The following is a 16,249-nucleotide window of genomic DNA, read 5'->3' as shown; positions in this document are numbered from 1 at the left end:
CTCATATGGCTCCAGAGAAAGAAACATGAACTGCAGTAAACTATTGTCTACCTTGACACTTGCCGTCTTCACAGCGCAGGGACTGACAGACATTAGATCATGATCCGTCTATGAGCTTTGATCTCACGGTCTGTCTCTCTCAAACACACAGACGTCCACACAGGTGTGTTGCCTCGAGGTAAGGGAATATGTGGGAGGGAAGGTCAGAGAGTTTTTGGGCTGTCTGTCTCTCTCTCCAGGGCAGCCGAAAATCTCCCGTATTCTGTCTTACCTTCCTTTCTTGGATCTGACGATGTGACTTCTAAGAAAGTGTTACATTCGCGTGTAACTTTTTGTGCATTTCTATTTGAGCGTCTAGCCTATGGGTTTTGCCACGTGGACTTAATACTCCATCAAACACTTTTAATTTGTCCATTACATTAATTGTGCAATAGTGGACATAAATACATGCATCACAGGGAAATTCTGTCTTTTTTTCCTTTCTTTACATTTCCCCCACATTATTAGTTTGATAGCATTGTTTGATGCAAATAACAGTAACAAACATTTCTCGAATGAAAGGGCTGACTACTTTGTCTTGTTCGGTTAATTTTATTGCTAGCATTTTTGTGCTCTAAATACAAAGTTTGATTAGAAATGACACAAAATAAAAAAATGTTTGGTTCTCAAGTGATATTTACACCACTGTTCAAAAGGCAGCAGGATTCTGTTCGTTTGAAAGAAACTAATACTTTTATTCAGACATTTATAATAATAATATATTTGTGATAATATTACTGTTTTTACTGTATTTAATAAAATAAATGCAGTCTTGGTGGACATAAGAGACTCTTTCAAAACCATCTTACTGGCCCCAAACATTTGAATGGTAGTGTTTATAAATTTTTCTTCACATATCAGGTCTCATATTTTATCTCAGGTTTTTAACACTGTTGACACTATTGTCACCCTCAAGTACACTAAAACAATAATATATTTATAAAACTTTATTAGGGGCAAAAAATGTTGGATGCGGTGGAAGTGACGCCACAACTGAGAATATGTAAAAAACAAACAAAAAGTTTCCAAGACATTTATAATGTGGCGATTATTAAATCATGAACAAAGTTGAAATCAAATTTTTTTTTAATGAACCCCTAGTGACTAATGTTGAATAAAACACATACATAGGTCAGGATCTTTTGCGTCTTTGAGTCCTGTACTTTCCAGGCTCATGTAAGTCCATTGTATAGACATGTTTCCCTGCCCCCTGTCCAAACTGGGCAAATCCATCCCCCTCTCTTTTTCTATCTGAAGAGGGGGATGAGTGTGTTTTTTTGTGGAGGCGGTGAGGGTGAGGGCTGCTCAGCACAAAGCACTCTGGCAACACTTCAAACTACAGCCGCTGTTTGGCAAGGCCTCAGTGAAATTCCTCTCCCAACAGAAAAAGAGGTGAAGAGGCAGAAAATGGAGACGTTCATAAAACTTCCAGAGCACAAGTTAAAATGCTGATGCATTACAGCTCATTTAATGGTAAACCAATCAAAGTTTGTACGGATATAGATTCAAGCAAACAAAAAATATGCGAAGAACCTTAAAGATAACCTCAGATATAAAATGATGTACACTTTCCTGTAAACATGTAATCTATAAAATGGTAACTCTATAAGGGGCAAAAGACATGCAACTTCAACAAATCAATTAAAAAGCACATCAAACATGAGATTAATGCATCATATCAGAACTGCTGCGGTTTAAGTTAATTAAATCCTACTGACTTGAATCAGCCAAGCTCAAGACATCCGTTAAGATAAACACGCTCTCTCTGATCCGAGGCTCATATGGACCCGATTTAGAAAAAAGGGGGTAGCTAACAAACCCATATGCATGCACAAGTGCAGATTTCATTGCCTGCCCTCGTCCCCACACATTCAGATAAGAGAACGGAAATCATCTCCACCCCTCCAAGGCTGATTTACTGATAATGAATATTCAACTTTGATTTCACAAAGACATAAAGATGTTATTGGCCCCCAGAAAAGTGGAAATGAATGGCAGGCAGCAGAAAATGGAAACTCTGACGCAGTTAAACGCAATAAAGTTTATAGGCATCTTATAACTGCACATAGTAATATATTGTACTTAATAGATTGAACTTTATGGATTAAAAAACTGCTGAAAATTTACTCATCCTCAACCTCAGGCCATTCATGATGTAGAGGAGTTTGTTTCTTTATTGGAAAAAATTTAGCATTACATCACTTGTTCGCCAATGGATCCTCTGCAGTGAATGGGTGCCGTCAGAATGTGAGTCCAAACAGATAAAACATCACAATAATCCACAGGACTATAGTCCATCAATTAATATCTTGTAAAGTGAAAAGCTGCATGTTTGCAAGAAACAAAATTATAGGGTTTTAATTTTAAACCTTTGCTTCTGGCCAAAATACTACTTCATAGTTTATAACAACGTTCTTCCAGTTAAAAAGTCCATGCCGTGGTACTTGATCTGTGCAGATGTCTCTCCTGATTCAGACAAGATGAGTTTTTCCACTAGAGAAAGCAAGATTATGGATAGGGAACTCATATTTTAGCCAGAAGCAAGTTTGGTTAAAAACATCTTTATGATTGATTTGTTTCCTACAAACACAACATTTCTCTTCACAGGATGTTAATGACTGGAGTCGTGTTGATTACTGTGATGATTTTATCAGCTGTTTGGACTCTCATTCTGACGGCACCCATTCACTGCAGAGGATCCACTGGGGAGCAAGTGATGTCAATTTCTCCAAATCTGTACCAATGAAGAAACAAACTCATCTACATCTCGGATGGCCTGAAGGGGAGTAAATTTTCATTTTAGGAAGAACCATTCCTTTAAGGTAATAACAGAGAAAGGGTGAAAAGTGCCAAATAATGCAAAAATTGTTTGCTCTTATATAATAAAAAAAAAAAATTGCCTTTTATATTTAGGTATCACACAAACACAAGTGGAATAAAAGTATTTTATTGATTAGCCATGTCATTATCCATGTTCCCAAAAGAAGCGGCACAGGCTAACAAACAATGACGTTGCTTCAATAGAGACTACCTCCAGATAGCATAGAAAAGATTTCTGTCTCTGTGTATACCTCATAAACCCCATCTACCCCCACCCACCCTTGCTGCATCCACACCCTTTTTGGAACAATAGTGACATTGAAAACTGCTTCTCCTAGCTTAACTTTAAGCATTTTGTAAGAATGCATATAATTTTTTGTACTCCCAACAACCACCATTTTAAATGATCATATAAAAAGCTACACATTGTTACACTTTCAGTCAGATTACATAGGAACCGAGATTAGTGTTGTACACTAGCACATGATAAAGATCCAGAAACCAATGAGGCAAGTCCACTACAACTTAACACTACAGAACACATAAAAAAAGAGAAAAAAAAAAAAAAAGGAACAAAAATATATGGAATACAAAAGTTTTAAAACCAAGCTAGGGTCAGTACCATGAAAATGCTGATTTAAGGAAAAGGAAACAAAATAAAAAAGTTAAAATAGTTCCATCTTAAAAGATCCTTTTCATGTGCACTCGTCAGCATCTGCGTCACAATCCCTCCATACTTGCATTTTTTCCATCCAGGGCAAAAACAAAAAAAAGGGGGTCGTAGCAATAAAGGAGACTGATATCCACCATTTCCCTGTTAGACTCCCTTTCATCTGCGACAAGTGTGTGTTGTGTGTCAGGCACTTTCTGAAACACTAGCCCACCCTCTGGCAAACCTTCCACGACTCTTCAAATCACAATTGCAGATTCATTCAACATACAGCTGTGGAGAGACAGAAATACATTGTTCATTTTGAAACTTAAGCAGAATGCAGTGAATACAAGTTTTTTTTTTTTTTAACTCATCTCACCTTCAATACTTGTAGACCGTGAGTGTTTAGAGGTCCGTGTCAAACCAGGCCAGCTGATTGGAGTCTGTAGGGGGCAGACCATCCATTAGGTCCTGAGCGTGGCCCAAGTCTGGCAGTCCCTCTACTGGGTACTCTGCTCCAGGATGGTGGCCTCCCATCTCATGCTCCAGCATGCCATCCATGCCCAGACCATCCTGGCCATAGCCAGAGTGGAAAGAACGATAGCTGGGGTCTGAAAGGGATATGAGAAGTCAATTGTATCATTTAAATAAATGTTTAAAGACAACATTTATACTTTATAAAATACTTTAAATAATTGATTAAACTTGAAACATTTCATAAAATTATAAAAATATGAATAAAATTAGTTCAAACAAATCAAAAAAAGTTTGAATAAAACATTTAAAATAATTTAAATAGACATAAATAGTTAAAAAAATTTTAAATAAATGTTTAAATGTTTAAACAAATTTATAAATTTAATAAATGATTAAATAAGAAATTAAAAGTTAGTTTACAAATAAATGAAATGCATTACCATCTGGTCTGTATCCAAGAGGCTCTCCCGGAGCACCAATATCAAGGCCCAAGTCACCAGTCTAAGACAAACACATTTCTGGTTTATGAAAGTGGATTCATAGTACATTAATAGCCTTCATCTGAGAGCAGACAAATGTTTGTACCTCATTCCAGGCCATGGGCTCCGTTCTGAAAAGAGAGCTGGTAAGTTCCACGGAAAGACGCTTCTTGTAGTCCTGAGGCTTATCCTCGGACATGCGGAACAGCACTGCTGCAGCGTATGTGGCTATATAGAGAGAAGTACGTAAGATATGAGTGTCAAGATCCACTCTTTAGCTGGTAACACAATCCACATCAAGAAAGAAACAGACAGATTTTGCCCACTGATATTAAGAGAATTTTTATTTGTTATAATGCTGTATGGTATCTGTCAACAGGGGGCAGTCACTCACCCACTCCCTCGTTCCTGGAGTGCAGCAGCTCTGTGAGAGGAGCCGTGGCTCCTTCTGCCTCAATGGCCTCTGCTGACTCTTTATCCTGAGCCAGCTCGCACAACACTCCTGCTGCTACCCGCTGGATATTCTCAATAGGAGAATACAGCAGCTATAGAGCAAGAGAAACACTTTACAAAACTCAAAATCACAAGGTTTGAGACTAAAGATGGCAGCCATCTTTCATGTAGAATGCGTGAATGTAGGCAATCAGCACGTAAGTCATACTTGTACGAATAAGGGGATGGTGTTGAGCCCCCTGATGACGATTCTGTTGTGTACGTCTCTGGCCAGGATGTGAAGTGCTCCAGTGCAGCCTTCCACGATCTCCTCCATACGAACTCCCTCCTGAAAATTACAATCAGACAATTAGTGTCAAACATTTAATTTTCCACAAGCACAGAAAATGCCAAACCAAAAACCAAACTTAACTCACCACAAACTGTTGCTGTGTGCCACCCATTGAAGTGCGCCTCTGGGTGTCCTGGTGTGCCCTCACCAGCAATTGGACCAACCGGGGAATTGCACCCTGCTCACGGAGCGGCGCGTGATTGGCTGGGCATAGCGCCAGATTACGGATCAGACCGACCGTGGCCTAGAAGGACGTGGAAAGACTCTTGTTAGAATGTGCAATATTTCAAAAGATCATGTGCAAAAAAAAAAAAAAAAACCTGGCCACTATCTGGCAACGTACCTTAATTAACGGCCAGTGTGAGGGTGGGTGCAGCAGTTTGACCACTACAGGCAGGCCGTAGTGCAGACGCACTGCATTCTGGGCCATCTCAGCATCTTGGTGTCTGGATGTTAGATGGCGTAGTGCGCAAACAGCAGGCTCGGTGATGTCCTCTCTGTCACCAGCTCTGAGAACAGTACGGACCAGGGCCTCAATTCCACCCACTTGGCAAACCATCATCTTGTTCTTGTAGTTGTTACACGTGAGGTTAGATAGTATGCCAGCAGCGCAGGTGACCACATTGATGTCATCTGAAGCAAGAAGCTGAACCAGAGTGCCAAGAAGTCCTTCCATCCCTTCCTACAATGGAAAAAAGTTAATTTAATAAAAGTTGTTTAAATACCCATGACAACAAACCAAACCATTGATGGTTTGCATGAATTTACCTGCTTGGTGGCGGCATCTGACAAGTTTCTAAGAGTCCAGAGGCAGTTTTGAACCAGACGCTGGCTGGGATCTGTCAAGTGAAGGCCAAGAGCCTGCATGCCACCTGAAAAGCACAAGGGAACAGAAGATGAGACACTGACATAACATACATGAACGCACACTTATTTGATACAAGCAGGCAAGTACGTACCAGCCTCAACGATGGCAGGTTTGTTGCTGGAGCAGACAGATAACACCTTAAGCACACGACTTGTGGTCCAGAGCAGTTTCTCATACGTGTATGTTCTCATGATGTTGACCAGAGCCTGAGGTCCTCCACTGGCCAGGATGATCAACTGTGGTGGCAAGAGTTGAGACAAATTAACATGAGTACATCTAGTATATTTCCCCCCCCAAATAGCAAGACCAGTGCAGTATGTACCTTGCTCTCCTGGTTGCCATATGCCAGGATCTGTAAGCAGTCTGTGGTGATGGCAAGGAATTTGACATTGGTTTTGTTGAGCAGGGCCACCATCTTCTGAAGTCCTCCAGCTAGACGAACAGCCATTTTAGCACCTTCCTGATGGAGCAGGAGGTTGTGAAGGGTGGTGATGGCATAGAACAGCACACTATCAACGTGGGACCTGGAAACAAAATCATGTAAGGTCCATTTAGTGGAGAACTAGTACAAGAAGGTACAAGAAATGAAGCATAAAATCTTCAGTTTCACATGTTAAATTTCATTAATTCAAGACTAAAGCATTTGTGTTTCGGGTCACCAGCTTCCCAGGCGTTTCCATGCAACACTAATACTAAAGGGCCCTTACCCCAGCATCTTGACCAGGGCAGGGATTCCTCCTGACTTAAAGATGGCAAGAAGGCCCTCTCTGTGGTGGGACAGGTTGTGTAAGGTGCCGGCAGTACAACGGGCCGTCTCTATATCACTGGTGTTCTGCATGGTCCTCACGATGGCCGACACCATCTGGGGAGAGCGCATGATGGCGTGGCGAGAAGCCTCTTTCTTGGACAGCTGGTGCACCATCACTGCGGCTTTGTTCACCACCACCTGGACAGGAAGAGTGAATAAGGGGGAAGTGAGATGGAGCAGATTTAAAATTGCTGGAATTTGGCTTCTGGTCATTTAGCAGTGCAAAATGCAGAGACTGATCAACCAGAGAAATCTGTTAAATGACTAATTTGCTTGTCAAATGCAGAAATCTTTCAAGGGTCTCTTCAAACTAGTGACTTTCTCTACCAATCTCAGATCTGCCAACAGGAAACCGCTAGCTTGTGCAAATGACAACATCCAAAATCAAAACTTAAGGTGATTCAGACAGCAGCATTGTCACTGCTTCAAATTGTAGGTCACTATATGGCTAAAAATAATCTTAAAATGAAGGCTGTTTACTTTCCATTTTTAGCTTCAGCTGCAAATGTTCCCTGAAGCAGGAATGCACGTCTTGTCAAAGGAAATTGCAAATTTGATGGCTTAACAACATCTTTAGAGAATAAGCATGAAGTATTGGGACGTTTCTAACCTGGTCCTCATCGTTGAGAAGTTTGGTGAGCTCAGGGATGGCTCTGGTGGCCAGTTCAGCATCATCCTGGTAGTTAATGAGATTGACAACGGCATGTTTGAGCATTTGAGAAGGCTCGGCCAGCCTCTGCACATTGGTGGGGTGTGCAGAGTCAAACTGGGTAGAAGTGACCTGCATGCCCTCATCGAGTGTCTCAGGAAACATGGCAGCACGGACACGCTGTGCACGGGTCATGGCGTACTGCCCGTCCAGGTCTAAGAGAGGAAGTTTGTGATTAGCCAGACAGGAAGCAGGCAGGAAAACGGCAAAACTGAAAATATCCAGTTAGAAGGGCTTTCACTTTTTCCTAATACAAGCATCATCGCGTGTTGGAAGCAAATACAGCCACATACCTGCCACCTGCTCAGGTGTGAAGGGCTGGTTGAAGCCCTGCTCCCACTCATACAGCACCTGGTTGTCCAGATCCTCCTCTTCAGGGTTGCCTTTGCCTGACAGAGATGGCGCTGTTGTGGTGGCCCCAGAGTGAATACCTGAATCCAGGTAGGACTGCTGCTGCCAGTGACTGACAGCAACTTTACGATCCTGCTCCATGGCCATATCAAGCTCCATAAGGTCAGCTACAGGAAATAAGACATCAAAGTCAGACAGTCATTTTAATGTTCCTCCAGACAGAAATTTTTGGATCTACTCTAAAGTTTCATGATCGTGTAATATTCCTATACCTCACTGAACATGCAGTTAAGTGGAAGATATTGCATATTTCAAAGCCTGCAGCTACAGTGACCTCTTTAAAAGCATTGCCCAAAATAATTTTTCCTTGGCCATTTTTTATTGCCGAATCAGCAAAGGCTATATTCATGGAAAAAAAGTCTTCCAATTAAGAATTGTAAAACCCTATTTGAATTCTGCAGTCAAATGCTAAATCTGATCCAAAGAGTTAGCTGTGGTATTAGATAGCAACCATGTTGTGTGGCCTTTTGATATTGTGGGTCTCTGAGGGTTAACCGAAATCATTCAGTAAATAAACCTGTTCTTTATCAGCTCATCTGTGTTTGTGTCTGCGTCAAGGAGCACAGGCATTGGACAAACATGCTGATAATCTGACAGGTTAACTTGGACAAATACTTACACTGGGTTGCCATCGTTGCGTCAATCCCTCAGCCTGAGCGACTTCCAAATCTGTAGAGAAAGAATTTTTAAAAAGCTGATCAGGACAAAAAGAAAACCACATAACAAAATCAGTCAAGCATAGGAAGGTCAAGGAGGTCCATTTTACAAACTAGTAGTAACATTTGGCTACTCCCCCTCAGACACCAGCCGTTTTACAAGCGAGCAACAGGCTTTAATCTACATTACAGACCCTAAAGGTAGTGTTAACTGTGGGAAACTCCCCTCATTTAGTCTGCAGGGTGTCACGCGAGAAGTAGAGAGAGGGAGACGGGATGGTGAGTCATCTTGGCAATGCCAGTAAAAACATGCTGAGGGGGTTAGTCAGCTTCATTCATCCTAGCTGATGAGAACAATACAGCATCAAGCACCACAAATTTTGTGATAATAAACAGCCCGAGGACATGAAACCCACACTGACCTTAAGTTGCTTATTAGGATCTTAACTTCATGAAATCAGATTTACTTGTTTCACTATTAAGGCAGCAAATTCGATTACATGTTGCAGACATTATTCTAGGATAATGGGATATTCCAAGTAAAATAAAACAAGCCTCAAGAGTTTCAGAAAAGTTTCAAGTTTTACAATAAAATGTGTACCCAAACTGTCAGTTTTAAGTTATAATTAACCAGGCATAAATTATAGGTGACTCAAGCTGAAAACTTCCACTCAACAATATATTCAGGGGGTGGGGGGTTTAGATCACTACAGAAACCGATAAATGTAATTAGCAAGCTACTGAAAAACAATGAACATACCCCATCATGTAGAGTCACACACAAAGGAAATGAATGATAGCAAAAGTGAATGAGGAAAAAGTAGATACTAAACCACCAATTGACCTATCGGTAAGCCCCGCCCCCCTTAGATACTGTAGCTCACTCGGACAAACAAACAGAGTTACTCACTGTCTTACAATGACAGTTGTCAGTTCCTTCTTCCGAGGTGTTTCTGATACCTTTGGGACACAGATGGACCTTCAATTTAGACTTAAATATGCCATGGAGTGATATATAAAAGATATTAAAATAAATATGTATTTATATGTAATATGCATTCATTTTTGACCCTCTAAGTCTAGCACTTTCTATTCGATTTTAATTCTACTTTATCCATATTTATCTTTTTCTTAAAAAAACAAAACAAACACTAGCTTCCTATTTTTTATATTATATCTACTTGTTTTTCTTTGTGTGTATAATATGCGTGTATAATATACATATATATACACACATACATATATATATATATATATATATGTTAGTTTTGACTGTTTTTATTGTCCTCATTTGTAAGTCGCTTTGGATAAAAGTGTCTGCTAAATGACTAAATGTAAATGTAAATATGTAAAAATACAGATCACAATGCAAACTGGAGAATTATGTTATGGTCGTCACAATCGAAATGACAACATCCTGGATCAACACCGTTCACATACCTCAGAGTAAGATTAAATTAATTTACAATTAACCAGATTAATATGGAGAGGGACTCCAATATAGACCTTCGTTTGTGTGTTTTTGACTTTCACTGCATGGTACATGACGTGAGAACAGTTCGCTATTTAGGTTTGTACGTTAGCATGGACTCACTAACTTTAACGTATAGGAAATGGAATAAAAGAAATTACATTGCCTACCCTCTCTCAGGATAACTGGAATTAGTGTTACAAGTGCCCTAGGCACATCGTTTTTCCATTTTTGTAGCATAAACACCATTAAACCGATGCGAGCTTCGGATCTTCCAATGTTTCTCTATGGCGCTGAAACCTAAAGATGTGAGCCTGAGGCTAGTGATGCCAGTTCATGGGGTAAAGGACACATTTAGAAGCGTGAATAATAAAAGTCACAAAACAAAAGCTGCCAAGCATTTAGAATGTGAAATAAGTTTCCTCACGCTGGCCTCAATTCAGAGTGGTCGATTTTTATTTCCATAGGAAACCTCTCATCTCTGCTTCAGGACCAGTCTTCCTTCCTGCATGGGCCTTCAGCACGCCAAGCAGCAATTAAATCAATTAAATGAGTCTAACAGCCCTCCTTGGCTCAAAGAAACTAATAAAAGCTGTCTAAATCAACATCTTCTGGTATAAATCAGCATCAGATTAAACTCTTCTGTAGAAACAGGTTAATTAGTAGGCTTACTGACTTGAGGGGACATTTTCACAGAACAACATCTAGAAAGCGGACAACCCTTGGAAACGGAAACGCTGACAAAATCTGGCTTCCTGCTGCAGCGGAGAACATCAGCTCACATCCTACAAGCCTCAAAAGACCCGATATGCGTCACGATATTGGGGTTAAATGTAAAGTACTGCAACAACATGGAGAGAAACAGAAAGGCTCATTTCCAACTAAACTACACATTCAGCAACATCAATGTGGTTAACCCGACCGCAAACAAACATCCTAAGCATTGATTTGGTGCCGTGGAAAGGAAGAGCATCATGTGGCAAAGAAGATCAGTACAAGATGTTTACAATTATGAACATAGTTCATATATTTACCACTAAAAACTAGTGCTCGACCAATATGGATTTTTGGATAACCAATGCAGATATCCTTTAAGGTTTGTGAAATTAAAATGTTTTAGATTTTCAAGGTCTTGTTTAAATGATATAAGTGCATATTTGCTAAATACTGATGGTAGATGAGTTATAACATTTGCTTTTCTATTACTAATTGAAAAGCAAGCGCTATAATATTTTCATATATGTTTGCCTTAACATTTCTAATAATAACTTATACAGAACTGTTAAACAGAGACATTAAACTAACAAAGACAGAATGTGAGCACCATACAAGCTCAGCGCTGTTAAAATAAAAGTCCTCCTGGCATGGTCAATGCCGATAGTTAACAACCCTAAATATCGGATAGCATATCGGCTGACCACTAAGAACATATACACACACAGTGGCATTTGGGAGCAAGTGCACATCAATAACAAAGCGAAAGGATAATTTGTAAACCAGTTAAATGTTAAAAAGCTAGAACATTATTATGACCATAAAAAAAAAAAAACTTAAATATTCCAGCCTGTTTTTAATCACTAAATTTAGGAGTCAGTTATCACAAACTTAAATTCACTGAATTGTATTGGGTACGTTATATTTTAAAACTCAATTAATACATTTATAATCATTTACACAAGTATATTCTGAAATATGCTGACTTTTTTGGTAAAGAACTGCAAAACATTTTTAAACATTGTAAAATATATAAAATCAGAAGGTACTACACATGTATTGGCAACTGAAAGCATTAACAAATTCACTGAAGTACTGAATAAACGTGTAAAGAAAACTAATAGAATTTAAAAACAAAAATCTGAAATTTGAGGATGTTGCAGGTTATTCCAAATTAACATTTGTCAAGTGAATTGAACTTCTACAGATTTCCCACAGTCATGGGTGCAGAGACTGTGTGAATCAGAACACGGCTCAAGTCACATGCACTCCAGAGCTCTTGTGCTAAAAAGCAACCCTCTGCAAGTAGGTTAAAGGTGGGGTAAGCGATTTTTCAAAAAAGCTTTAGAAAACTGATTCGGGTCGACTAGCAAAACAAACTTGTAGCCAATCAGCAGTAAGGGGCGTGTCTACTCATGATGTGGAGGAAAGAGGGTTCAGAGCACAGGACGGACATTAGCTGAGCCGAGCAACAGTAAGATAGAGATGGCGGATAAAAAACAAGAGGGGAAAACGTCTGCGGAACAAAAGGCTTAAGGCAATAAGGCAAGAATTAGGACCCGTGTAAATATCGGATCAGCTTTCCAGCGCTGGAGAGAACTTAAGGAACGGAAGGCCTGCGATCGGACGCCGAGGTTGCTTTGTTTCTTCTTGATAGGCGAGTAACACCGTGTCTGCGCCACAACAGCTAAAGTCTGTTACATACACCGGATGCGACAAAGCGACCGTTGAAAATCATTTGAAATTTGTGTCAATACGTCATGAATAGAACGCAGCTGCAGTTTTCTGTCGGGGATTTGTCATGTCGTGCCGTATCCAGTGTAGACCATAGATATGTATATATATCTATGGTGTCGACAGCATCACTGATTAGGAGTTCCATAGTATTACAGTAAATAAATATCGGTTCTGCATATCGGTTATCGGGCACATAAACATGCAAATAATTGGTATCGGTTATAAAATATCAATCGATCACTAATTTTGTCGCACTGTGCCACTCGCGTCCTCTGTAGAAACTGTGTAACATTGGTTTTGCTTTGTTTCACAGAACTGTGAATCGTTGCCTGGGTTGCGTACGTATGTGTAGGGCGGAGCTATCAAAATAGGGGCGAGACCCTTTTGGGGTAGGGGCGTGTTTGTTTTGGTGATTTCAAAATGTCAACATTGGCTACAAGAAATCGCTTACACCACCTTTAAGTGCTGGTTCTCAGCTGGATGAGCATCCAGGCTGTCTGAGAACATACGGCCGAGTGAGAACATCTTTCAATGATGAAGCTGCAGAATCACAGTGCCATCCTTCACACAGTCACCCAAAAAAAATAAAAAACACACCTTGGTCCATACAGCATTCTAAAGCACTACTGTACAGAATATTTTGACATGACCTCCAAAATAAAACATCAAGAGCTGCTTCCACATACAGGAAACCTTGCTTATGATAACATCCTGCAGTCAGCACTGGACATTTCTTTCCTGTGTGTGTCTGCATGACATAAGATACAGCACTTCAAATACAGGCCTGCACTGAAAGTCCCGCTAGCGGGAAATACAGTGCTGTGAAGCTGTGCCAATGTTAATAAATTAGGCTTTTTAAGGGTGCATGTAAAGGCAGAGGGTCTGATTTGAGAGCAAACAGAGGCAGCTGGGGTAGTTTATGCAAAACGCATGTGTAGTCCTCTACAGTGGTGAGACTGACCTGGAATTAATTTACCAGACAATAAACACTGAAGGGAGTCAGACACAAACTCAAAGGGTTTTCCTTGAGGCACCAGTCAGCATTCCATACAGGCGCACAGGAGGCGGACATGCAGACGAATCACTGTGTGATTATGGGACGGATTTGGAAACTGAACCTTCAAAGTAAAGGAAGGCCATTTGATTAGCCCTCTTAATGGGCTCGTTTAAGGTTTATTCACTGTGTCTTGTTAACAAGCCGAAATGTTACTGCACAGGGCTGGTGCAAGTGAAGCTGTTTACATTCAAGAAGTGGTACTCTGACTCTTTTGAAAAGATTTCCCCTTTAAGAGAATTTTAGCATTCATTTACACTCATGTTGCTCCAAATCTTAGTATTTGATAATGACACAAAATAAGACATTTTAGGCCCATTCACACAAAGAACTATTACCCGTGAAGTTTTAATGAGTCTAATTCTGCAAACAGGGATGTCTGTACCATAACTACAACAAGAGAAAAGATAATTGGAATCACTTTAAGAGAAAAAAAAATTATGATAAAAATATTGTTATCCAATCACAGTATCCATCCCTACTTTAAAGAGCTTGGGCATCGAGGACATAACTGCAGAAGGCGTTTCTATCTGTATCCATCTACAAGTCACCATTCAGCTAAATTTAATGTTTTTCAATACAGTGAAAACAAACAAAGGGAATGTTTTGCTAAAGTCATACACGTCTGAAACAACAAACTATCTCTTTAAACAAACTTTTGTTGAAAATATTTGATATGATTTACAAAAGCAAACATACGTATATTACATGCGTGAATGTAATAGTAAATACATCCACAGTAAACAAGTCAAATTAATCAAGTTCCAAAGTGGATCACTTTCACGGGTTCTTCCATAAAACCACCATTTCTGTCTTATGAGAAAACCGATGTTGTTTTTAAACAGACTACTGCGGGTATTTCCCGCACAGGTACGAAACCCGAGATACGCTCGCCGCTAAAAATGCGACCACAAACGCGTAATCGTGGAAAAGTTTCGACCTCTTCAGTTTCCAGAGCGCACGCTGCCGTCGGATTTCAGCTCCTCCCACACTTCCTCCAGCGGAGACGCGCACGGCGGCTGATCTGAGGTCAGCTCTGCCGTGCCTCTCAAGGTGGGTACATCTAACTAAAGTGTGTGAAACAGCTGTTCCAGGCTCTGGGAGCAGAGAAATCCGATCCCCCCTGAAAGCACGCAGGAATTCAGCCATCAGGGCCTTTGTTTCGAGGAAGAGTAATGAACTCTGAAATGTTTCGACTCCGTTTAAAAACTAACTTAAAAACCCGCCTATCGGGTGACAGAGAAATTTGACCAACTATAACATCACATTGGATCTATGAGGAGTCTAAACCAGGATAATTCGTGTAGCAAAAACTTGCCTTTTCCGACAAATCCAAATGGACTTGACAACCCATCCAGCAACACTTTTATCAAGAAAGACTTTTTAAAGATTATATCTCATTTCAACCCAGCCTTAAGTGTCTACTTAGACTATTTGAACAACCTCAGATTGACTTACTAACTTCACGTTGAACTCTTTATTCCCCCAAGTTTACTACACGTACATAAAGTTACGCAAAAAAAAAAAGGAAAAACAGATTTTCCTCCATTCTCAATTATTAATAAAACGAGTGCATTTCTTTCTGACACGCATTCACTCGATTGATTTGGCAATCTTACAGACCATAATCAATCGGCTCAATTTTCACTATTATTTGTAAATGACAAAACACACAAATAAAAGTTCCCAGGTATGTCTGACGACATAAACTGTTGAAGCTGAGAAAACTAAACCACGATGTGGTTAATACAAAAACAAGGGTAACGTTAGAATATTAGTGTGAAAACAACACGGGGAGTCCCTGGTAAAATCATGTGTATCAGTATTCTAAGTTTATCGATTGAGATCTGCTGGTTTGCTGTTAGCTCGCCGCTCGAGCCATAGAACTGAATGAATGCTAACGTTAGCTAACATTAGCCAGTGTTTGTGGAGCTCTCGTAAACAAACACAAGAGTCAATGTGTGTTGTGCATACACCTGCAATTTAGAGGAAAACTAGTATAAAACAAAAACCTAACCGAAGCGTTTTACATGCTCAGGTCGCGGAAGGTAGATCCAGCCTCAAGTCTACCATGGAAAACCCTGGGAAGATCCTCCCGATGCTCAAATCTCCAAACTACTAACTTAGGAATTTAATCATTCCGCATTTTTAAAGCTTACCTGAAATTAAAACGACGAATCCCTTTGTTTGGCCGGCAAAGCCTGACCAACGCGTCGGTATCCCAATGGGAATGAAACAGCCAAGCCAGCCGGTGAGATTCCCGGACGGGTAGCTGTTCTCCGGCTTTAGCGGTGCGGCAAACCTTCCGCGCTGATGTGAATCTAGACCTTAAAATGGCGTCGCTCCGACGCAGCTCTTATACGAGGAATGCAGTTCATGTATCCTACCGCACCCGAAAAAATAGGGCGCAGCAGCGGCTCAGTCCAGCATAGAGCTAAGCGTTAGTATTATATGTATAAAGTGACAATTGATAATCAACAAAAACTTTATTTTATTCCGAGTGCCTCGTCTGATGTCTAGATGTTTTTAAGTCGGCACCGGGAATGTGGTATGCGCGGAGTAATATAGCC

At 40.3% G+C, this 16,249-nt stretch overlaps 1 protein-coding gene across 1 annotated transcript; it reads right to left on the bottom strand.

Annotated features, from left to right (window-relative positions):
- Positions 1-2,954: 2,954 nt before the first annotated feature.
- LOC107710337 (catenin beta-1-like) lies at positions 2,955-16,004 on the bottom strand. The gene is made up of 16 exons (XM_016515086.1): positions 15,839-16,004; positions 8,667-8,716; positions 7,930-8,154; positions 7,538-7,791; positions 6,827-7,065; positions 6,442-6,643; positions 6,211-6,355; positions 6,020-6,123; positions 5,595-5,933; positions 5,337-5,495; positions 5,129-5,248; positions 4,862-5,012; positions 4,574-4,695; positions 4,429-4,489; positions 3,891-4,122; positions 2,955-3,802 (listed from the first exon to the last, which is right to left on the bottom strand). The coding sequence occupies exons 2-15, from the start codon at positions 8,677-8,679 to the stop codon at positions 3,917-3,919; spliced, it is 2,340 nt and encodes a 779-aa protein (XP_016370572.1). The 5' UTR covers positions 8,680-8,716; positions 15,839-16,004; the 3' UTR covers positions 2,955-3,802; positions 3,891-3,916.
- Between the last annotated feature and the right edge of the window lie 245 nt (positions 16,005-16,249).

The sequence above is a fragment of the Sinocyclocheilus rhinocerous genome, unplaced genomic scaffold (genome assembly GCF_001515625.1).
Source record: "Sinocyclocheilus rhinocerous isolate Xijiao unplaced genomic scaffold, SAMN03320098_v1.1 scaffold897, whole genome shotgun sequence".
Classification (NCBI taxonomy): Eukaryota; Metazoa; Chordata; class Actinopteri; order Cypriniformes; family Cyprinidae; genus Sinocyclocheilus; species Sinocyclocheilus rhinocerous.
The sequence above is the reverse complement of the archived record's forward strand: the minus strand, read 5'-3'. Positions and strand labels throughout refer to the sequence as shown.